This window comes from Mycteria americana, chromosome 6 (assembly GCF_035582795.1).
Source record: "Mycteria americana isolate JAX WOST 10 ecotype Jacksonville Zoo and Gardens chromosome 6, USCA_MyAme_1.0, whole genome shotgun sequence".
NCBI classification, from domain to species: domain Eukaryota; kingdom Metazoa; phylum Chordata; class Aves; order Ciconiiformes; family Ciconiidae; genus Mycteria; species Mycteria americana.
This window is the reverse complement of record NC_134370.1, coordinates 39,008,319-39,030,776: the sequence shown is the minus strand read 5'-3', so window position 1 is coordinate 39,030,776 and position 22,458 is coordinate 39,008,319. Positions and strand designations below refer to the sequence as shown.

The following is a 22,458-nucleotide window of genomic DNA, read 5'->3' as shown; positions in this document are numbered from 1 at the left end:
TCATCACTTTCGATTGCTTCAGGTCTTCACCTAAGGCTGGTGGCGAGTCACTGGAGATGGGGTGTTTTGGAAGGGGGAGAAAAAAAAGTGATGATTTTCCAGAGTTGGAAAGACAAAGCCCAGAAGTGCTGGAAAGGCCAGAGCTGCTGTGTTTGCTGTCCCATGTTGCCAGCCAGCCCCAGGCAAGTGGTCTGGTTTGGGATGGCCCCGTAAGCAATCTGCCACGGCCTCGCATTGCAGAGAAGAGCACTCTCTGTGGGTGTTTAAAAGGACAGCCAGGAGCTCCAGGCTTTCTTTGAGGGGATAAAACACTTCTAAAATATTTTCATACTGGGATACTGACCCTGCTATTGGGGATCCCTCTCCCCTGCTGGTTCAGGTGTTGGTGCCTGTGCTGTCACACATTACATTGAGCAGTGATGATGCTGGGGTGCAGGTTTTGCCTATTCTGCCCGCAGGGATGGCTGTTCAGTCAGCTGTGCAGCCTCCACGGAAATGTCACCTTTCTCGAAATTTTCTCTTTTGGAATAAAACGAAGCCTGTTGCATCCCCCGTAGGACTGAATCTATCTCACAGCCTCTGCTGCGAAAGCCGAGATCAATGCCTGGCATGTCTCAATTGCAGAGCGCTGTTCCCCTGAGAGCAGCCTTATCCCTCACTGGTGCTGCTCTTGTGCGAGCGTCTCCTCCCTTCAGCCCTTTCCATGCACAGCTGCTTAAAACGGCAGGCAACTTCAAAAGGAGAAGGAGTCCTGTCTGACGGCACTCCCCGCGGGGTTTTATCCTCCCCTCTGACACCCCTACGTGCAGGATAGCTCCAGGCACGGCCCCGGCGGCTGCCCACAGGGATTTTCCTTCCAGCGGTAGGTCGCGTTTTCCCCTGAGCTCTTCTTCCAGGGCCGGGACCTCCCGGGAGGGGTTTTCCCGTGGTCAGCGGTGTCCGTTCTCCCCCGCGCCGGGCCCGGACCCCCCTCGCAGCCCCCACCGGCAGCCAGAAGAGGGGGAAGGGAGGCTGCCGCCAGCAGGGCCGCTCCCCTGCGCGCTGGGAGCGGGACGGGGCGGCCTCCCCCGCTCCTCCCGGGGCGCTGGGAGGTCCGCGGCCCCCCCCCCGGCCCCGCCCCTCCCCCGGCCCCGCCTCGCTGCCGCGCCAGGGCGGGCGGGGCGCCCGTGACGCCATCAGGCCGCGCGCGGCACCGCCCCCGCCCGCCCGGCCGCCGCCGCCGCCGCCATGGAGTCGAACAGGGACGAGGCGGAGCGGTGCATCGGCATCGCGCTGGCCGCCGCCAAAGCCAACCAGCCCGACAAGGCCCGCCGGTTCCTGGAGAAGGCGCAGCGCTTGTACCCCTCGCCGCGGGTCCGCGGTGAGCGCCGGGGGGCGGGGGGGGGGGGGGGGGGCTGGGGAGCGGGGCCTGCGCCGCCACGCCTGACCTCTCACCCGCAGCGCGCATGCGCTATGCGCCCTGCAAGGGGGGGGGGGCCGCCGCGCGGGGCACGCCGGGCAGGCGAGTCCGCCACGGGGGGGGGGGGGCGGGGGGCGCTCGGGGCGCGCGGCCACTCCCAGCGGGCTTTGCGGCGGTCTGGCCCCGCCCCCATGGGGGTCTCTGCGGGGGCCGGGCGTCTGCCGTCGGTGTCCCCCGCCCCACCCCCAGGGAGACGGGGCTGCCCCGGGGGGTCGCGGTGCCTCCCGGGGGTGCTGGTTGCCGGCTGCAACCCGCGCCCGTGGCGTGCGTGTCCCCGGCGCCGTGCCTCGTCAACTTGCGGCCCTCAGTCGTTACCGAGGGCGGGCGCGGGGATGTGCGGAGAGGGCTTGTGTGCAGGGAGGAGGGCGGGAGGAGGTACGCCAGGAGCTGAGCGCGGTGGTCTTAGCACCTCCCTGAACTCTCGCTGCTTTTGTGCCCCTCACCCGCGGGCGGCCTGTGGGGCCGCGGTCACGGCTGCTCGTGGGAGCATCGCTGTGAGGATGTCGCTGTGGGGAGAGAAGGGGCTTGGCAAGGCGGAAAAGAAGTTCTTGGTGGGGCTGCAGAAAGCCTCCCTCCTCTCCTCTTCCTTTCCTGTCCTCTCCTGTCCTGGCGTTTGGGCTGTCCTGCTGCTCCGGCCCTCCCGCAGAGGTGCACCCACGCTGGCCCTGGGCATATCTGCGGAATCCCCTCCTCGACCACCTCAGCCCGGGGAGCGGTGAGCAGCGGTTTCACACGCTTTGCAGGCAGGCAGACTTTGAGCTTACGTGCCCGAGCACACTCGCTTTCCCTGGCTCTTCCGCTCAGCAGGTGCTGCTTCTTGTTCCGTACACCCCCGTTGATTACCACAGCACAGCTACTGCAGTTCATTTCAGCGTGCGTGAAAAATAATCTTCCTTCTTGAAGACCTTCTGCCAGTTTTATGGGTTTTGAGGAACAGTCTCATTTCCTGGAAGCTTTACAGCGTACGTAATTAATGTGTCACAAAAGCAACTGGGAAGTGGTTCGTAGAAGCAGCCAAAGACAATTCTTTCTCCGTGTGTTCTTACATTGCAGAAGTTTATGTAAAGGGCTGTAGATTTTTTTTTTTTCCTTTTTTACTTTGGCAGACCTTGTCTGAGTTTTGATTCTTCATCTGTGTTTTGCAGCTTGTCTGTCTTGCGGAGAGCCCAAGGCCTCCTGTAATCCTCTCTTGGGTTGCACGAGGCCTCTTCCCGTTGCCTCAAACACAGTGTGTCAGCCTGTCATATGTGTGGTGTGGTTTTCCTTCCCATTCAGAGTTTATACTTTTGCAAAATTACTGAGTAGGAAAAGTGACTTTTGGAGGAAAAAGCGTGGCATAGCACAGAGAAAGGCCCACCCTGACAAGGATTGCTCTTCCTGAGGAGCTCTGCTAGGACGTGCACCAGAAAAGCGGATCTGGATGACAGGAAGCATCAGTTTGCAATGTAAAGCAGTCATGTTTTGCTCTAATCCTATGGCCTGGGGCAGCCAGAATAAAAGGTGGGATTTCTACTGTTAGAGAACTGGAGCATAGGGGAGGAAAGCAGAGGAAAGGGGGGCAGCAGGGCAGGTTAATGTTAAATACAGTGTGCTAATTTGTGGCCAGACCCGACCAAACTGCTGGTACAAGTTTCACGTCTGAGCTGCCGTCCCAGGACCCTTCGCTTGATGTCCTGCCGGTTGCTTACCCATGCCCTGGGTCTGTAGTTGGGAAATGTTGCCAAAGATCCCGCAGTTACACAGTGGTCACTGAGTCTTTACGTAGTTCATGTGCCCCTGGGAAATCTCTTCTCTTTCTCATGAGTTACGTTGGGTTTGGCAACAATCAGCGACGTGGACCTTGCGCAGCTGGCGCTTCAAACTCTGACCCTGGCTGGGTCCTATGGTTGTTGTCACAGGATCAGCAAAGAGTTTTGCAAGGGGATTTCAGCAAAAATCTTCTCCTGCGTAAACGCAGCCGGGCACGCTGGTATAGACAAAGTCCCACTGGCCACCTTTAAGTGGGAGCTTTGGAAAAATTAACAGAAGTTGAAAAAATGTTGGCTAATAAGCAAGGAAAAGTGATCCATAGCACATGCTTGGTGGGGAGCTGAGTTGGCAGAACTGAAAACTAATTCAGCAGTCTCTGCTTCAGTAGTTTATGAATTTATGCTGTGCTGTGACTGCACAGAGGACCAGTGTGGCTTTGGGGTGCAGAAGCAATAGGACTGGGGCTGTAGAGCAAAACAGGACTGAGCTGTGGCCATACGTGCGCTTCTGTGGTTGGTTTTGGGAACTACACTACCAAAATCTCTTGGCAAGCTGTAGGGAACTGAGCCCAAAGCAGCAAGAGTGGAGTGGGTGGAGGGACAGCCTCACGAGACGAGGTTTAAAAGTGCCTGGTGGTTTGCTCCAGGTTTGGAAGGAACAGAAGTAAAGGCTATAGTTTTGGGAACACTCTAGTGGTGTAAATATGGGCGAGGGAAGGATTTCTTTTTCTGAAAGCTGAAATCTGTGAAGCCCCCAAGCTCAAAAGCTCATCATCCAGTGAGTTACTGCTCGTTAGCCCACTGTCATTTTTATCCCTCGTCCCGTAACAATTGCCTGTATTGGCTGTTGGATTACCGAGTGGTTTTTTCTTGCTCCTACAAGCTCTGCGGGGCAGATAGGATATCTTGGCTCATCTCTTGGCCTGCAAGTGTTGTTTGCGCTTGCATAAAGCATGTGATACCCCCATAGTGCAAGGTCTGTAATGTGCAATCTGCAGGAGGAGATGAAACGTCCTTCTCGGTTCTAGGCTCTGGATCAAGGACTGCAAGCTTGTCAAGTTACTGATGCCTTTGTAAATAACGTTGTCTGGTTTTAATTGTATTACATATGCCTATTCTCTTTAATGGGGATGCAATATATAAACTTCAGAAACTACAGGTATGAAGAGATCCGTCTGATATTTGGTTGAAAAAAGACAAAAATAGTTTTAAAAGATGGCACTATCCAGCTGCCAGGGAAATGCATAACGGAAAGATACTTCTGTGCTTGGAGGAGTCTCACTGGGTTTCACAGTGTTGTCATCTGTGCGGTTAGGCCAGGCCTGAATGTTTGTCCCCTCTTGGCTGAAAAGGACAGAGGACAGTGTCTGAGCCTTGCAAGGAGGAGGCGATAGTCTGCAGCAGTTTACCCAATACGCATGTGCACCCCACTTAAGGGAATCTGAATTTATGCAATTCATATTCGGTAATTGAGAGAGAAGATGGTTTTCACAGCTTCTCCAACACACATCAAATACGTAGGTAAGACAGCGCAAGAGAACAAAGCGCCCTTCTGACTCGTGTTACGGGTCCTATCGTGCTGCCAGCAATCAGTGCTGCAGTTCTCTGTCCCTGAAAGGGGAGTGTCGCCGTGTGACTGGCATCCCACGGTATTATTTTCTAATCTCTTTAAAGATACGGCATTGCCACATAATTTACCCAGCACAGTAGACTCTCAAAGGCAGGAGATAAAGAAGAATAATATGATTTATAATATGCTAGAGAACAAACATGGAAATGCTTTGCTATTAAGGAGAGACGTGGGGAAAAAAGGAGAGGACAAGGATGCACCGCTTTGGTGATCCGCTGTGGCTCCTGGACTGTCCGGCTGGTAGGCCTGGGATTTTGGTGGAGGTTGCGTGCGTTGGGAGAAGCAGGCAATATCTACAGCAGTAGCCCTCACATCTGGGCAAGAAGCAGCAGGAGCTCAAAGGTTGGGTGAAAACGTGAGGGTCTTTCTGATGAAGGGTAGGGGGTCTTAGAGCGGAGGCAGAGATGAAGAGGGGTCTCATTATAGGAGAGTGGGAGAGCTTGGTGGTCTCAACTTTTTTTTTTTCTTTTCATCTTTTTCTCATTTTAGTTCTGCTTGAATCACTCAACAAGAACGAGCAATCAGCCAATGGCCAGTCCCAATCCAGGGAGTCCACAAATCCCCAGTTCAAGAAAATGAGTGGAGACTTCCCGTCGGCCAACGGAGAGGCTGGTGGGGAGGCCCCCAAGGGCTACACTCAGGACCAGGTGGATGCAGTGAAGAGGTGTGTGCGCAGCTCTCCATGGCTTCAGCTTGCAGTTTGAGTTTATCGTGCGATGCCAGTCTGTTTTTCCAATGTTTTAAAGATGTAATGATGGAACATGAAAGAGGAAGGCAGAAAGAGTAGGTACAGTTGGACAATAACTCATGTTCTGTGCTGTGTAAGGAGATCTGGTCAGCTTTGAACCATATTGAGTGGCTTTTAATTCACTAGATGTTTAAAAAGATATCTAAGAGGATTTATAGCTACAGCAGCCCTGGGAGGCAGCTGGGTTGGGTCTACAAGGGATGAGATTTTTTTCCCCCAAAGGCATGTATGAGGGCTAGAACTGTAGGCACATAGGCTTCTTCCAGGCTGAGGTCCAAAGAGGCATTTTGGATGCATTCATCTCATGTACTTCACATTAATGTTTGCTTTAGTGTTACTCAATAATACTGTGAAAAATCCCATGTGGTCCTGAGATCGTGTAGGTGGAAGTCATGGCTCATAGCTTGCAGTAGGCAGCCCTCCTGCTCAAAGCTTTGCTCTAGTAGCAAGTGGCAGGGCACATCCTTCTTCCTCTCTCTTGATGATATTCTGCTCATCATCCTCTCTCCCTTAGAGCCCAATAAAGTAGAAATCAACCACAGGACGCTTCACTCTGTTAGCATGATACACTTCTAAAGCTTCTGCTGGAAAGTCCCAGGACATGTTTATCCAGTCACCTGTTTTCCCAACCCTCTTTCAAGCTGTTCTTATTCCTTTCTACCATTTGCAAATACTGGAAGTTGAAGGACTGAACTGCAGGCACAGTCACTTGGTAAACTTTGTTTAAGGTTATGGGCATGGTCTGAATTGTGCAAGAACTCTGGCTAATGGACTTACGGGGATGCTTGCTACGTCACCCATTTCTCCAAAAACCCATCCTGCTGTATTCTGTCTCATCAAAGTCATGTGAGAAGGAGGAAACACTCGCTGGGCTGCGAGTGTACCCAGAACGAGCTGGACTGCTCGCACAGGCCTGGGCAGCTCCCTCCTTCTTCCTCTAGAATTCAGCTGATGTTATTTTTAGGTCTGTGAATTAACTGAGTCTGAGGAGAGGGAGGAAAAAAGCCAATAGCCCAGCTATCCTTCAGATCCTGGCCTTCCATTTGTAGTCCCTCCCAAATAGCCTCCAAAACATGAGCGTGATGAATCTGAAGCTTATTTGCCAATCACATTCTTCAGTGGTGGATATCATTGCCTGAGGGAGAGGCCCTTCTACCTCTACTGGCCTGACTTGTTCTGTGAGAGTGTTTGTGTGCTAGTAATGCAGGCACAGCGGGAATGAGTCTGTGAAAAAAATTGGGTCACCCTCTGAGGAATTAGAGCTGAGTAGACCAGAGTTCAATGAACAACGTCGATCGAAACTGTGATGCGTGAGATGTTATGCGTGAGATGTTGCTGAGTTGACGTATTCAATGCAAAGTGGTTTTCACAGCTGAAACTAACTGTCCGTGTTTTCTTCCCTCTCTACTGGCAGGGTAAAGCAATGCAAAGATTACTATGAAATTCTGGGAGTAAACAGAGAAGCTTCTGATGAGGACCTGAAAAAGGCTTACCGGAAACTTGCACTGAAATTTCACCCAGATAAGAACCACGCACCAGGGGCTACAGAGGCATTTAAAGGTAAAGAACATTTCCAACTTTGTGATTTGCCCTCAGCTATCAGCAATGGTGCTGAGTTGGGCTAGCAAGGACTCTTAAAAACAACCTCACGAGTCGGGTAGAGTGAAATAAAGCTCTTAATAAGGTTGTATCTCTTCTTCTGAGCTGGTTGTATTATGAACAAAGTATTAAGCTTAAAATAATAAACACAGGTTCGCATGAATAGGTTTCACCTCTGCTGGTCGGACAAGGAGAAGCCTTCCTTCCCTTCCTCTTAGCAGCCCTTCCTGTGTGTTGCTCCAGCCTTCTGCCACGCTGCTCAGGAGGAAATTCTAGAGAGATGCAGGAGCATTCACCTAGCAGGGAGAAGCTCCAAGTCCTGCAGCCATCCAGCACAGGACAGGTGCTGGGGTGCACCCCTGTCTACTGACAAATCCATTAGAAACCCAGTAAATTGTGCAGCACCAGAGGCAGCCCTTGGGTTCACGAATCCCTCACAGGAAACATTGCTGGGCAGGCCCAATGGCAGGAAACTCAGTCGTCTTCAGAGGCGGTATTTAGACTCTTCCACTCATTCAGCATTTTGGGCAACCAGTAAGCCTTCGGGTTTCTAAGCAAGCACTCAGCACCTGACAGTTGCGAAAAGCTGCGGATGGAATTGGTGGATAGAAACCCCAGGTGAAAATTCCTAGGGTGAAACTGCCACAGCCATACAGCTGAACCCAGCCAGAACTTAAAAAAGGTCACCAGGCGCTTCAGTTCTGCTGTAGAGAGCCTGATTCTCAGGGCCTCTCTACAAATGCAGCAGGGATGTTGCCTGGGTAATAAGATACCTTAAAACTGGAGTAATTTTCCAAGAGAAATGCTATTGCTTGGAACATATAACCCCATTTTCCTTTGCAAGCTGTGGAAGTTTGATTATTATTGTTGAGCTAAATGGAGAACTTCTTGATGCCAGTTGTACAGCACCGATTTTGCAGTGTTAAGCCATTTAAATACTGTGGTCTGATTCTAGCCATCTTGGGAGTGAAATACGTGAGACTTCTGAGGGAGCAAGGCTAGCCTGACATGAGTGTATTGATACAGTATTCGGGTAAGCTTCTAGTAGACATGAATTCAGCAGTAAAAGTCTTATGTAAGGTTTGTTCAAGTCTTTTAAGACTTAAATCCATAACTGATAAGTGTGTTGCTGTTAGCAAATAATGAGCTGACCCCCAGCTACTTGGGAGAGCCTGTTTTAGTATGGGGCCCAGATTAAAGAGTGAGCATCTGCAGACATCTATCTACGCCGCATGTGCAGTAAGCCTCTGTTTGATAGTTTATCCTTCAGTCCTTGCTAAGTGGCGAAAGGCAGGTTTCTTCACCTGTAATCTTAAATAATGATGTTTGCTGAAGGCTTTGACAAGAGTTACATGCCAGAAGTCGTGCGTTAAGCAAGGTGCCCTTTATCCTCCACTGCAGAGCTGTCTGCTCTTAGGTTATCTCTCCTCCAAGCCTTGCCTCGTTGGCTCGCCCGTCCTTCAGCCCCCGAGCTGAACTCCTAGTTTGCAGGGCTCGCTGAAGTCCAGCTGTTTGGTTCCAGAGGGTGAAGGGGGAAATGTGCACTGCTATGAGGATTTTAGTTAATTTTTTCTTACCTTGATGTATTAGCTGAAGTCTTGGCATTCGTCTTCCCAGTGACAGCTGATAAAGCATTACGTCTTGTCCTGAGACCTTGTTTCAGTCCATAGTTGCAGCTGGCTGCAGTCTGTCTTGTAGCAGATTTGCATCACTACCTTTGGCTGACGTTGGAAAAAATGTTGAACCTGGCTACTTTGAGCTAGAATCCTGGTGTGGAATGAGGTGTTTCTTGGGCTTTGTCAGCAGAAAGTCATACAATGAACAGAACCCTGAACTGCTCCATTTTTGTTGCTTAACCGCACAGTTTGAAAGAAAAAGCTAATATGCTGAGAGTCAGTCCTTGTTGTCGGGCTTCCTTGCCTGGTTGTAGAAATGTTTGCTCTGTGTGCACTAATTATAACCAAGAAGGAGAACAAGTGTATTGACATTACATCCTCCATGCTCCAAATCTCTAGTCCAAGAAGAAACTGTACACCTCAATCTGACTACTAGGAAAATGTTGAATCTTGGAGTTAATCTCCAAAGGGCATGTATCTCCCTTTTCTATCACTTCCGCCCTTGCCTTTTATATACCAGGCCATGAACATTTTTGCCTCCTTGCAACACAGGGAGGAGAGAGGATAGGCTCTGCAGTCACGCAGGGAGGCCCTTGGGTAGGTTGGTACAGAGGGGAAGTGGTAAGCTGGAACACGTTGAGAGAGAAGTACAGAAATAGGAGGGTGGCATGCAGACGTTCCGGTAGAAAGGCTCGAACGTGCTGAGGTTGGAAGGAGAGTGATGTGGGGAACTGGCAGGGGTTTAGTTCCAGTACATTTCCACCATCACAGGCACTGGTTAACAGTCCTTGAGATTATGCACCTTACTTCTGGATCTGGAAATTTTGAAATTCATAGCTGATAGACATGAATTCTAGCCAATGTTTCCTTACTAGCTTTTATGGGAGGTTTTAAAGTCTCTTTCAGTGATCTAGCCCATATTTACATTCTTTGCAGTTCTGATTTTGGGCTATGACATTGAATGCCCTTAATGCCACTTTTGAATAAAATTTGTCAACTAAAATTGTATTTTCCTATACAGTTGCTTATGGCTGAAGGATTTGGGCATTAGTTGTTGAAAAGAAATAACAAGTTTAATTAAGTGAAACGTGTAGCTGCTCTACTACCAGTATTTCCTTCACAATTCATAGTTTCATTCATCTGAGAGGGTTTCTCTAGGGACATATACCAAATTCATACCAGTCATATCATAACTTCTTCATTTGAATTAATTAAGGCCTTTTTCATTGAGTCCCTTGGTGTGGTTTCCTTCTGTCTGTGTTTGCCAGAGAAACATGCCAGGTACTAGTGCTGTGCCGCTGAAGTAGCCTGTTGAAAAGACATGGGTAGTTGAGATTCTCATTTGTGTAATGAGAAAGGCGAGTCCTGGCAGTTTGCAGAGCTAAATGTATTATCTGTAGAAGAAAGCAGCTAATTGCTTCCTTATTGTCAATATTTCAGCCATTGGTAATGCATACGCGGTATTGAGCAACCCAGAGAAGAGGAAGCAATATGACCAGTTTGGAGATGAGAAACTCAACCCTGCTCGGCACGGACACAGTCACTCGGACTTCCACCGCGGGTTTGAGGCAGACATTTCCCCCGAGGACCTCTTCAACATGTTTTTTGGTGGTGGTTTTCCTTCTAGTAAGCATGTTAAACCTTAATCTCTTGAATGGGACCCGATCCTTTTGACAGAGCAACAATGCAGTAGTGATTTATTTGGCCGTGCAAGGATTGCTGAGTTTGATGAGAGAGAGTTCTCCTTCACACATCCCCTAAACACCTAGAGTTTTCTAAATTGGTCAGATGGGTACTTGGAGAACTCATCATCCAGCAGGTAATACCATCAGAGCTGGAGTTCTTCCCAACTTCAGGTATTTGGTTGCATGCTGGCAACATTAGCTGTTATTAGGTTGAGTTGAATGTTAGAACAAAAATTACTTGTTTTAAGGCTAGTCGTAAAAATAATCCTGTTTTGAAGAAAGCTTTTCTGCCTGGTGGTTTTAGAAGTTAAGTCTTCTCATCAGAACAAACTCTGGTAATGCCTGGGCCTTGTTCTTGATCTGTATCTTCTCTGCCACGCAGCTGAAGCAGTTTCTCTGAGATCAGTGTCCACTTCCTTCTTTCTACTGTGTCCCATAAAAAAGAGGAAAGTGTTATTTCTAGAGCATAATTTAAACCTCTTGAATTGAAAATAAATCTGTATCCTGTCTATCCACAGTGCTCATCATGGTTTGGGTAGCAGGAAAGAACCGAGTGACTGTTCCTTCACTTGATCGGTTCTGATCGACACAGATTTAATCGACACAGATTTAATATAAGGATACGGATATTTTAGAAGACTCCATTGTATTTGCTCTAGTCATATTTGACTGGCAATGGAGGCAGTGGTCATTTGATCTCTGTGGACCAACTTGGAAAAATAAATATTTTTGTTTCAATTGAGAAGATTTACTCTGGTAGCTCTTTCCTATCTGGTATGCAAGAATTAACACACTAACATCAAGTACTTGCAAAGGCATCTTGAAGCCTTTTTGCAGCATTCACACTCTGCCTGTCAGAGAGGTAAAGCTACTCCAGTAAAAACAGCATGTTGCTATTTTAGCTCAGTCTTTTTTTCCTTTCCTCGCTGTCCCAAGAGAATTCAGGACCGCTTTCTCAGCTGGTCTCCCTTTTCAGCTGTTGTTTTGACATTTAAAACAAGACATGGAAGAGCTCTGTTTTTAGGGTCGAAAAACTACCAAAATTACTTATTTTTTTAATTGGTTTTAATCTAAAGTAAATTCAATTAGGAGCAAGGAGGCCTGTACAAGATGTTCTCTCTACATAGCTGACCCTGCTTTGAGCAGGAGGTTGGACCTCCTGAGATCACTTCCAACCTGAATTTTCGTATGATCCTACAAAATCCTGTAGATGGATCTCTGTGCCCACCACTAGTTCGCCTTCAGACATAACTGCTCAGTACACCTTAGGAATACTCCTTTTTCAGCTGTGGCTTATATAGCTCATTTTGTAAATGTTGGGTTCAGGTGATGAATGGAATTTTTTTGTATGAATTCTTCTATCCATCTCCTGTGGAGTCCCATACCCGTTTTGCCCCATCTCTGTCAAGACAGCATGATGGAGTGGCTTGAGTCAGGGGCTTCGGCCATGTGGCCTGCCAACCAAAACCATGGACATGCACCTTGTGCACTGGGACATATGCAGGGATCTCAGGAACAGCCCAAGTGTGCCAAATCACCATTTCACTGAGACATCCCAGCTCCAGCCTGGAAGCAGCCCAGCCGGGCAGATGTGCTGTCCTTCTTCCAGCTCTGAACTGTCTGGCATGCTGCTAGCTACATGAAGTAGGCTGAACTGAGAGTGGTGGTAACGGCAGACCAGATCTGAGTGTAAGCACAGCATGGATTCCTTTACAATCTCTGTGTCCTTATATCTTTGCTGAGTGCAGCCCGAACCAAAGAAACAGATCAAGCCCATTCTGACAGTGTTCAAAGTTAAAATTCCTGAATTTGCTGTTGTCAGCACCCACTCTACTTTTTCCTACTGTGTTTTTATTGGTGAGGCTGATGTGGAACATGGCTACCTTTTGTGGTTCCTTCCTGGCCAGCCAGCACTGTCTTACATACCCTGACTTTTGTGTAACAGTTTTCTTTTGCCTATAGGTAATGTTCACGTATACAGCAATGGCAGGATGCGATATACCTACCATCAGAGGCAGGACAGACGAGAACATCAGGGTGATGTAAGTGGAGACAGGCGGGGGGCTGGGAGTCTAAAGGTTTTTCCAATACATGAATTGCGATCTAGTTGGTGTGGCTGTCTTGTGAAACAGTCCTGCTCGTTTCCACCCCCCTGAACGGAAAGCTGGAGTCATGGGAAGTGAACTGCCTTCAGAATTAAACACCAAGTTGCAGTTTAATTTACTGGTGGTTGTTCTCCCAGGACTCTCATAGCTGTCATCCAGTGGGGAAAACGCTGGTGTGTCTTGAAACAGTGCCTCCGTGAAATAAGATCGCACCAGTAAAGTGTACCTGTCTTTACCACAGAATAAGCATTTCCTTTCTGATTTAATTCTGTAATTTCAAAAGGTAAATCCACTTTTCAGATCATATGGATACTCATGGCTCCTCCCAACGTAAACTCATTCTCCCTTTTATTCCAGTATTGAAGATGGGGTGTTTCTAATCTGTGATGCTTAATTAACCAAGGAAGACCCTGTGTAGCATGAGCTATTTTTATGTTTTCCCATCACAGAAAATCTAAGTATATCTCCAACACTCCAAGCCCTCTGGTCTAGAGAAGTGAGAATGAGAGACTTACTATTTAAGAGACCAGGGCTATGTATTGAAGATTACTGTTTTCTGGGGATAGCCAATTATATTTTTTTAAAACAAACAAACAAGAACTTCCTGAATATTTTTTCTCAGGCTTAAAGGGGAAAGTGCTGTGCTGGAACTGGAGGGAGCTCAGGAGGTGAGGTAGAGGGGGAATTACTTTCATCTGACACTGAAGAGGGGAGAAGGCTTTGCATAAAACCAGTTCTCCTCACTAGCACAAGCAGGACAGAAACCACATATGCTCTAGAAAAACAAAATATGGGCATGAGGCTTTTGAAATTCACTCACAAGGTCCCCCCTGCCAGTCCCCTCTGCCCTTTGTCACATCCAGAGAAGGGGCAGTGGGTTTGGACCTTCGGAGCCACACTGCCCTTTCTGGAGGGGAACTGTGGGCTGCTGGGTTCCCCTCAGTTATTTTGGGGTGCCTCCTAAGCCAAATGCCTGCGAAAAGCAGGAGAATCAAGATTGTGTTAGGGCTGGGAGGGAGGGAGAGCAATGCTATGGGATCCTTGCGTACAAGTGTATGGGTGGTGCTCCAGTGTGTGTTTCTGTTCCTTCAGGGTGGCCTTGGGTTGTTTGTCCAGCTGATGCCTATCCTCATCCTGATCATTGTGTCTGCTCTCAGCCAGATGATGGTCTCCAGCCCACCCTACAGTTTGAGCCAGAGGCCGTTAGTACCCGTTACTCTAAAACTTATCCAGCTGGGGAGGGGCCTGGGTTCTGGAGGGCAGGGTGGTGTGACGGGGTAGGGATTTAGGCTCTCTGTTTTTCCTGCCTTTTTGAGGTTTTTTTGCTTTGTCTCATCACACCGTTGCTCTTGCTGCCAGATGTCTCACACATCAGTGAAGGCCACCTGGTTCTCAAATAGGTCTTGAGATGGAAGGTGTGGGGAAGGTTGGAGGGTGCTCACTTGCCTAAGGGAGGATGTTCTTTGACAGGGACCTTCTGCAGCCCATACCCGCAGCTGGGTGTGTCTGTCCTAGAAAGGGACAGATGAAATGACTTTGAGAGACTGTAGCTCAGCACCGAGATCCCATATGCAGAATGAATTGAGATGTAGAGTTAAATTGGGGTGTGAAAAACAAAAGCCAGATCTGTTCATGAAAGCCTCAGTTTATGCCTAGTACAAAGCAATGGAGGAAGAGAAGGAATAAAGACACTCCTGTAGAGTAAGAGACACTCCCAGAGAAATCCCATTTTTGAACTCTAATCTTGCTGTGAAAAAGCTATGGCCAGACATTTACTATGCAAAAGTGAAGCTGTTTCATTGTAGATCCTGTGGAAATATCCCAGTCAGCTCACTTGGCTGACAAATGAAATGAGTCTTTATTCTTCCTCACTTTGCAGTGCCAACAAAGAATGGGAATACAGGCTTGATTTCTGGCTGCTTGCATCATTCTTGACAAAAGCTTAGTGTATTTTCAGTGGAAGTTCCTTATGTGTGTTTAAAGAGGGTAGACTGGATTACAGCCAGTGGGCCCTGTTTAGTTTCACGGGTGACGACATTTGCCATTGATGATGTTAAATACTGTAAAACCCAGCTTAGCTTTCAGGTCCAAGGTAAAGACTATGACATTAGTGCTTGGAACCGAAAGATGGAGCAGTTTTGAAGAGGGCACAGTTAAGGGTTATTCTGAGAGGCTAAAGAGTATTGAGATGTGATTTCTGCAGTTGATACTAGGACTATAAAATTAAGCATTATATATGTATACCAGTTTGGTTTATACTGGTGAAGAGGCGGTTTATGGGGCGAGAAGACGTTCAGTGGAGGACAGCTTTTAAGTGGGCAGGGATTTGCTTCCAGCCTTGTCAGCTGTCAGAGGAAAGCCATCCCTGAGCCCCAGGTGTTTCTCTACTGCTTGGTTCCCCATCCCCTGTGCTGTGTCTGTTTCTGTGTGCTCGGGTAGGAGCAAGCAGACCGATTTCCAAGTTAGTATTTGGACAGGAGCAGCAAATGAGCTGATCCAGTCCTCCGTCATCCTTCCTGAGTGACCAAGGCACTTCAAATGAAATTAGCTCAGGAGCAGAAGGCTGCTATGCCGGCAGGCGGTGCTGCTCGCTCGCTCGGTCGCTCGTGCAGGCAGCCAGGCCCTTTTCGCTGCCTGATGTAAAGGGAAATGCTGTGCTTGGCTGTCGTTTGGCAGAAAGCTGGAGCTCACTGTACTGAACTCAGTGAGCAGGAGGCGAGAAGCTTTTCAACCTGGTGAGGTTTTAATGGCACACAGAGATTTTAATGCCACTTCTTGATAGTGAAGCTGTCACTGAGAAAGGCAGAGTCCTGAAGAACCATTTGTCACTCCGTTGCCTTTGTAAATCTCTTCCAAAAACTAGCTTTCTGCCGAAAGACCTGTCTATTTGTGGGCCTGTCTGTGCCAGCCTGCTCTTCAATAACACCTCATCAAATTTGCCTGACTTAATTGCATGTCTGACTTCAGGTGGCAGGTTTCTTGCACCAGGTCCTGCCTTTATTTTCATGCTTTACACTCAAGCATGCTGCTGAAGCTCTGTGAGGTTAAATACTCCTCCTTTGAGGGCACACTTTGTATCCTCCGTAGTTCATCTTTATACAGAAGAGGAACATGAACTTTGGGAGAGCTTAGGGCTCTGTCTTGACAAGTAAAATAGTGAGCTGAGCTTCTTCCAGACTGCATCTCTGCCAGCAAGCACTGCCAGAGATGCATTAGCCTTTGTCTTGAAAAATGCCAAGAGAGCTTTTTGGTCATGTTCAGTCTATCCGGTTACCCACCACTCATCCCTGAGCGCTGGACCTTGATGAAACGTGCAGGAGTCTTTGAATCACTCCTGTAAACCCTGATAACAGACTGAAGGGCGAGCCGGATGAGTTAATGTTTGTATCTGTCTTAAGAATCAGGCTCGCTTTTAATGCAGCAGCCAGCTGGTATTTATTATGGGAAATTTTGGGCACATCTCCAGATGGAGCTGTTCCTGATGAATCCAGTGTCTGGGCACAGGTCCTGTGTTACAGCTTGCAAACACGCCCTAGTGAGTATCTCTAGGTTTTCTGGAGCGTTCAGGAAAATAAGTACAGGGCTCTGTCTGAAATGCAAATCCACGGGGGTAGGGTAAGAATAGATTTCCTTCTAGAAAGTGCTTTCTGTACTAGTCAGTGCAGGCTTGAGTGCAGAGCGGGTCTAATTTTGTTCTTGCAGCAACAGTGTTCATTGCAGCATGTGATGTGGTAGAGGAAGCTGACGCTCTTGGGGTTAGCAGATATCTTAACAGAGGGGACTGGGTTCGACCGACGGGCAGCCTTGCTTGAGCAAGGCAGGGTTGCTGGGGAGCTGTGATAGCCAGCCCCTGCTCTGCCCTCACTTCAGCGCTGCCATGCTCCTCTGTGCAGGCGCTGTTCTGCCTCGCTGGCTGCTTCTCACCCTGCACTGCACAAGCATCAGCCTCTGAGCTTTGTAACCATCCTTGGGGCTCACTGCCAAAAACAGATGATGGTGTCGTCAGCAAGGAAATTGCAGAAAGATTTAATTAGTGCTGAAAATTCTAATGAACACTTTATTTTAAGTGGGTTTAGGCTTTGGGCAATCTGCCTCAGAGTTACGTCTATATTCAGAGCTCTGCCCACCTAGCTAGAGGCCTGGCAGGTTTTCTATCCCTGTGTTGGTATTTTATTTCCACCAGAAATGCTTCTCCTTTCCAAACCTTCAAGTCTGTGGATGCATAGGAGTGATGTATGTTTTCAGCGGTTTGGTATCGTGGCATGTTGTGCATTATAAAGAGCTGGGAGCTTTTTGCTCTGCCCTTGAAGCGTGTCCTACACTGTTCTGACTCTTCTCCCTGAACTAGGTCCGTGGGTCACATACACAGGAGAGTGACAGAGCACTTGAAAGTCGTCTACTACGTATCCGAGAACTTTGCAGATGAATACACAGGCACGAACCTGAAAAATGTTGAAAGGAGCGTGGAGGACGACTATATTGCAAACCTTCGAAATAACTGCTGGAAAGAGAAGCAGCAGAGTGAGTAGTGTGGGGTCAGGAGCAGAATGTCTTGGCTGCTGCATGAGGTCGGCTTCAGAAAGGTCCTTTACTGGGGACTGAGTTATGCTAAAGTTATACTTTAACATGGTGCGCGCACATTTCCTGCGTTATTGGCCTTTTTTTCTATCTATGACTTCGTGACAAATCCAGTATGTGTGGTTTTTTTGTTTTGGTTTGGTTTTTAATGCTGCTGTAGAACTGGTCAGGCAGGAGTTGTGCCCCAGAGGTTCCCTGCCGTGTCAGTAGGATATCTCTGATTTCCAGTGGAGGGGGAAGGTTGCAGCCACGTCATTTTCAGGAGGCCCCTGATAGCTCTGTGTAATATTTTAGTTGTTCGAGGACCATGTCTGAAAGTCTGCTGCCCGTGGTGTCCTCGATCCCTCATCCCATCCCTGCTCAGAAGGCTGCGGTGGCAGCACTGACATCGCCTTGTGTGCTGTTGAAGGCACTCAGGGTTAGGAGGGACAGCTACCCAGCCAGACAGCGTGAGAGATGATCTGGCCATTTAGCCACGCAGCAGAGTGTGGCGAGGGCAGCAAACTGTTTGCCAAGTCCCAGGGGTGACCTGACTTCTCTGCCCGCCCGTTCCCAGCAGGTGATGATCACAGCTCTTGGAGCAGTGGCTGGGATAGGATTTGAGCACCTGGGACGCAGGAGGGGCTGTTAGAGCCCCCAGTGGTGCCAAATGAGGCCAATGCACCGAGCTCTGAGCCTCTTCTTCCCTGTGCTGCTGGGGTAACTTTTGTGTAGGCTGCCTCCTGGGACTAGAGGCAGGTCCTGTCAGGTTCCTAAGGCTTTCCCTGGGATGGGTGAGCTGTCAGCAGATGTTACGCCCATCCTGTCCTAAAGGGCATGGTGCATTTCCTCAGCCTCATCCTGTGCTTCAGCTAGCCTTAAAGAATTCGAGGTGCCTCCTGTTCCCAGCAGAGCCTGTGGTGGGACGTGGCCTGGCAGGTGGGTCTTCTTCCAGATCGCATTCGTAACGCTGGGCTCTTCCCTTTGCAGAGGAAGGCTTGTTGTACCGGGCACGCTACTTCGGAGACTCGGATCTGTACCAGCGAGCACAGAAGATGGGCACCCCCAGCTGTAGCAGACTGTCAGACGTTCAAGCCTCTCTGCACGGATAGTCACCACCTGCCTGCTCAGCAGAGGTCTAGGTACGAGCTGGTGATGCTTCCCCTGGCAGCGGAGCAGGGCACGATAGTGCTTTTCATACTTAACTTAAATCTCTGTTTGAGACACAGATCTTCATGATTCTCCTCTGGATGCACACACGTCACGGGAGGAAGCAACCCCTCCATCAAGTGTACACTTGTTAATTGGGAAATTGATTTTATTTAGTTTGCATGTCGGCACCCTCAGCTCTCTCCAAGCTTCCTGTTTTCTCTGGCACTGTCGGTGTTGCGTCTCTAGGAACACAGCAAAAGCCTCGGGCGTGTTGACAACTAAGCTGAGGTCTTGTCAACTGTGCATTCGATACAGTGGCCATGCACGCCTCAGCTGGTTGGAAGTTTTTTACCAGCCATGGCAGCCAGCTGCCACGTCTTAATGAACCTTTTTTTGGTTGCTTTATTGTCTGTTTTACCAAAAAAGCTGTTATCCCCTGGCACTTGAAGCAATATGATGACAGGGAATGGACTCCTACCAAACAGATGTTCCTTGCCCCCCCGTTGCCTTCCCATGACACTCAGGGAGAACAAAGCAAATGGCCAGAGTTCACAGCAGGTTGTAGAAGTAACTTACTGCGTTAAACTGGAAATCAAAGTAAAAACAGCTGAGGGGGAGTCTGGAAGACGCGGGGGTTGGAGAGCCTGAATTAAGGCGAGCCCAGATAGCACGTGTGAGACCGGGTGTGCTGGGTCACGGGAGAACTGCATGAAAATAATGAAAAAAACTGGAGCCCTTTTTCTGCTTAATTATCTGGGCTGACTTCACCTACCAGATACTGCAAACGTACAGGTCCCTCCTACCACAAAATTATTTGAAAACAGGGTTTCTATAGAAAACAAATCGGAGGTGAAGCTCACATCAGTGTTAGTTGTACGGACACCATTTAGGCTTGCAAGGACTTCTTGGGGACGTTGGACATCTAGCTGCTTGATTTGTAGACACAAGTAAGGAGGTTTAGCAAGGGAGTTTTTGTTTGGATTTTATTTTCCTTGGCAAAGGGAGCATGTCTGAAAGTTTGGTCCTTAAAGCAAATCCTCTGGGTCGCATTCAGCTTTTTTTTTTATGTATCCTGTTTTTGGAACCATTCTTATCTTGATACGCCCTCTCTCTTGTTTTGATAACTGCACCTCTTCTTTCATGATAGACTGGCATTAATTACCTGCTTTCCTTTAATTCCCTCTCTGTACCCATGGTCAGGCCCGCTGTGGATTGAAATAGTGCGACTGAAGAAGCTGCCGCCTGTAATGGGGGGGGGGGGAGGGAGGAAGGGGGAGGTACGGTGACATGCAATTGTCCGGAGACTGACACCGCTACCGCTTTTGTTCCCAGACTCTTGAAATGCCTGAAGACTTTTGGTGAAGTGCACTGAGCCAAGGTGACAGACACTTGATATTTAAAAGAACCAAACCTTATCTTAAAAATGGAATTGGAGAATTAGCAACGCACAACTGCCCTCTTTCTTCTCTCTGCCTGTCTCTGCCGTTCGACCTACGTCTCAGGCAGCGATTAGGACAGGAAATCAAGCTGCCCGTCTTCCTCCTTCCTTTCCGACACTGCTAGCGTGCGACAGTCTCGTTGCTCCTGGGATCCCGCAACCCCGAGAACAGACACGTAGAGTGTAAAATAACACAAACTAACTGCAGAAGCCATGAAGCAGAAGGAGGCCCTTCGTGACTGCGCTGGTCACTGCCGACGGAGAGAGAAATTTGCCAATTTGGTGATAAAAGAAAACTTTAGAAAAAAGAGGAGAAAATATAATCTATTTAGAATTAATTTATAGCTGTATATATGTTGTACTTTTAAACTATGCAGGGGTTGGATGATTAAATTATTTTGTTTTCTGCCCGGTTTGGTAAACAGGGAAGCAGGAAGTCTCTTCCTGGGGTGTCTCGCTCTGCAGTGTTTTCCTGCCTGACACACTAAAACAAGAATCACTTTGCAGTTACTGTATTTCGCTTTCTGGAGGACAGTGGCGTTCTGTGGCTTGGGATGTCAATACCTGCCTTTTGGGTTTTAATAAAAGAAATTCCAAATCTGTAGGGGGTAACAAAGAAATGGGGGAAACTGTCCAGATTTGTGGTGTGGTTTTGCAGCGTTGGCAGAAGCTGCAGCTGGTCAGCTGAGCCCTGGCATCGCACTCGGGGACGGGAAGGATTGTCCTGGATGGTTTTTGCTCATCAGTCGTTGAGTTTATTTGTGCACGTAACTTCTTTTTTTGCAGAGTCTGCTTTAATTTTGCCTCGTAATCAGCGTGCGGCATTCATTCTGTAAAGAGGGCTTTCCACAAGCCATCTCCCTTTGTTGGGTTTTTTTTGGTGTGTCCTACACTTGGGGTTCCTTGCCCACCAGCACTCCCGTTTGCAACGTGGCCGTGGCCTTGACACTCTATCTCTAACGTTTCCTAGAGGAGACCTGTAAAATACTGCTAATTCATAAGAAACAGAGCTTTCTATTGCTTCTGTTGAAAGAAGTTTTGTCAGGGGAGATCAGAGGGTGCACCTGATCTCTCCTCGGACCCTGCCTGGGCTCTGCAGTGCATCTCTCACGCAATCGCCGTTGGGCAGGACTGGCGTTGGGGCGGCAGGAGGGCACTCAAGGTTAGGAGCCATCTCTTTGAAGCAAAACCGGCACAAGCGGAGCTACCTCCCGTGGAATAAACTGGATTTTTTTTTTTTTTTGGTACTCTGCAGTTCATTTTTGTCTAAAGACATTTCCAGTAAGAACCGTTCCCCAACACCCTCAGGGGAATGAATCAAAAGCATGGTGGCTTCCGGGTGGAGTGGCAGGGGCTGGAAGAGGTGAGAGGTAAGGTGGTTTTATGTCTTTATTGTTAGGAATCCATGTGCTCTGTCTTTGGCTATTTATTTATTTTGCAAAATATCAGCCCTCCCGTTAGCTGCAAGCCTTATTATCCCACAGTCCACAACTTGGACCTGATTTTAAGAGTTTTTTTCCTTTTTTTTTTTTTTTTTTTTTTTTTTAATGATTCTTCCACCTTTGGAAGGAACTGGGTGGATGTAATGGCGTTTGGAAATAGCTCTTAATAGAGGCACAGGCTAGCTGGCGCGAAGAGATCATGGGGAGGGGGTTAAATGAAAATCATGTTTGCAAAAGGTGCTGAGTGTCTTGCACAACGGCATTCCTTGCCCAGAGCCTGCCCGCCAAAACCTTTTGATTTTTTTTTTTTTCCAAGTAGATACCCATGGATAATAACGAGCAAGAAGGCGTAGATCCTAACGGATGCTCACAGAGGCTGTATCTCTCAAATTTAGAATTAATTATACAATTGTACATCTATAAATAAATGTTTATAACATGAAAGGCTCTGGCTGTGTTGGTGTCCTGTGGATCCTTGCCCCAGCCAGCTCTAGTTTTACAGCTCCTTCTTCACACCACCTTCCTTGCATCCGCACAGGCGCTCGGTAGATGAAATTCAGTGTCTTTGCTGTCCTGGCACAGCAAAGGGGAGAAGATGGAGAGGAGGTGGTGCCTCCTGACGTCCACCCTTGGTGGCAAGGTGACGGCAAATTCTCAGGACGTCTTTGCTTCAAACTGGTTCCACTGGGATGCTCCCAGCAGGGTGCCTTGTGCGGGGGGGGGCCATGCCTTCCTCCCCTCCCATTGAAGTGCCTCTGTTAGCCGGGTCCCCGTGTCCGCTGGCTGAGCTCTTTTGGGGGGTGCTTTATGCTCATCCCAGAATGCCACCATCCTGGCAGCATCGTCCCAGCGTTTTAAGGTGCCCGCCGGCACTCCCTCATCCCCAGCCCCACGGACCAAAGGGCTGGAGGTGGGGGGTTTTTTTGGTTTTTGGTTTGGTTTTTTTTCCCCCCTTTTCCTTTTTCTCTCAGAGGCCAGGGGTCACGTCACTTCCACTTCTCAGCGCCGTGTTCCCAGCAGCAGTGGTGAGTCAGCCCCACCGGCCTCTCGCAACGCCCGTCCCAGCACACCGGCTGGGAAAGTCCAGCATGACCCAACACGGCTGCCAGGCAAAATCCCCCGTGCCACCGGCACAGACCCTGCTCCCTTTCTTTTCTTTTCCTTTTTTTTTTTTTTTTTTTTTTTTTTTTTTTTTTTAATTCTGCATTCAGATGCATCCACGCCCCAGTTTTGGGGAGTGGTTTGGCTGCATTTCGGGTCATTCCCAGCCCAGAGCAAT

General features: G+C 48.6%; 1 protein-coding gene across 3 annotated transcripts; it reads left to right on the top strand.

Moving 5' to 3' along the window:
- Positions 1-753: 753 nt before the first annotated feature.
- Positions 754-21,616, top strand: DNAJB12 (DnaJ heat shock protein family (Hsp40) member B12). Of its 3 annotated transcripts, none has more exons than XM_075505405.1 (9): positions 754-862; positions 5,327-5,501; positions 7,000-7,145; positions 10,241-10,426; positions 12,448-12,527; positions 13,683-13,792; positions 16,939-17,111; positions 18,138-18,289; positions 19,632-21,616. In XM_075505405.1, the coding sequence occupies exons 2-8, from the start codon at positions 5,413-5,415 to the stop codon at positions 18,257-18,259; spliced, it is 906 nt and encodes a 301-aa protein (XP_075361520.1). In that variant the 5' UTR covers positions 754-862; positions 5,327-5,412; the 3' UTR covers positions 18,260-18,289; positions 19,632-21,616. The 3 variants fall into 3 exon arrangements, with proteins under 3 accessions (XP_075361520.1, XP_075361518.1, XP_075361519.1); XM_075505403.1 differs by lacking the exon at positions 754-862 and adding an exon at positions 1,204-1,360; XM_075505404.1 differs by lacking the exon at positions 754-862 and adding an exon at positions 3,056-4,728.
- Positions 21,617-22,458: the final 842 nt, after the last annotated feature.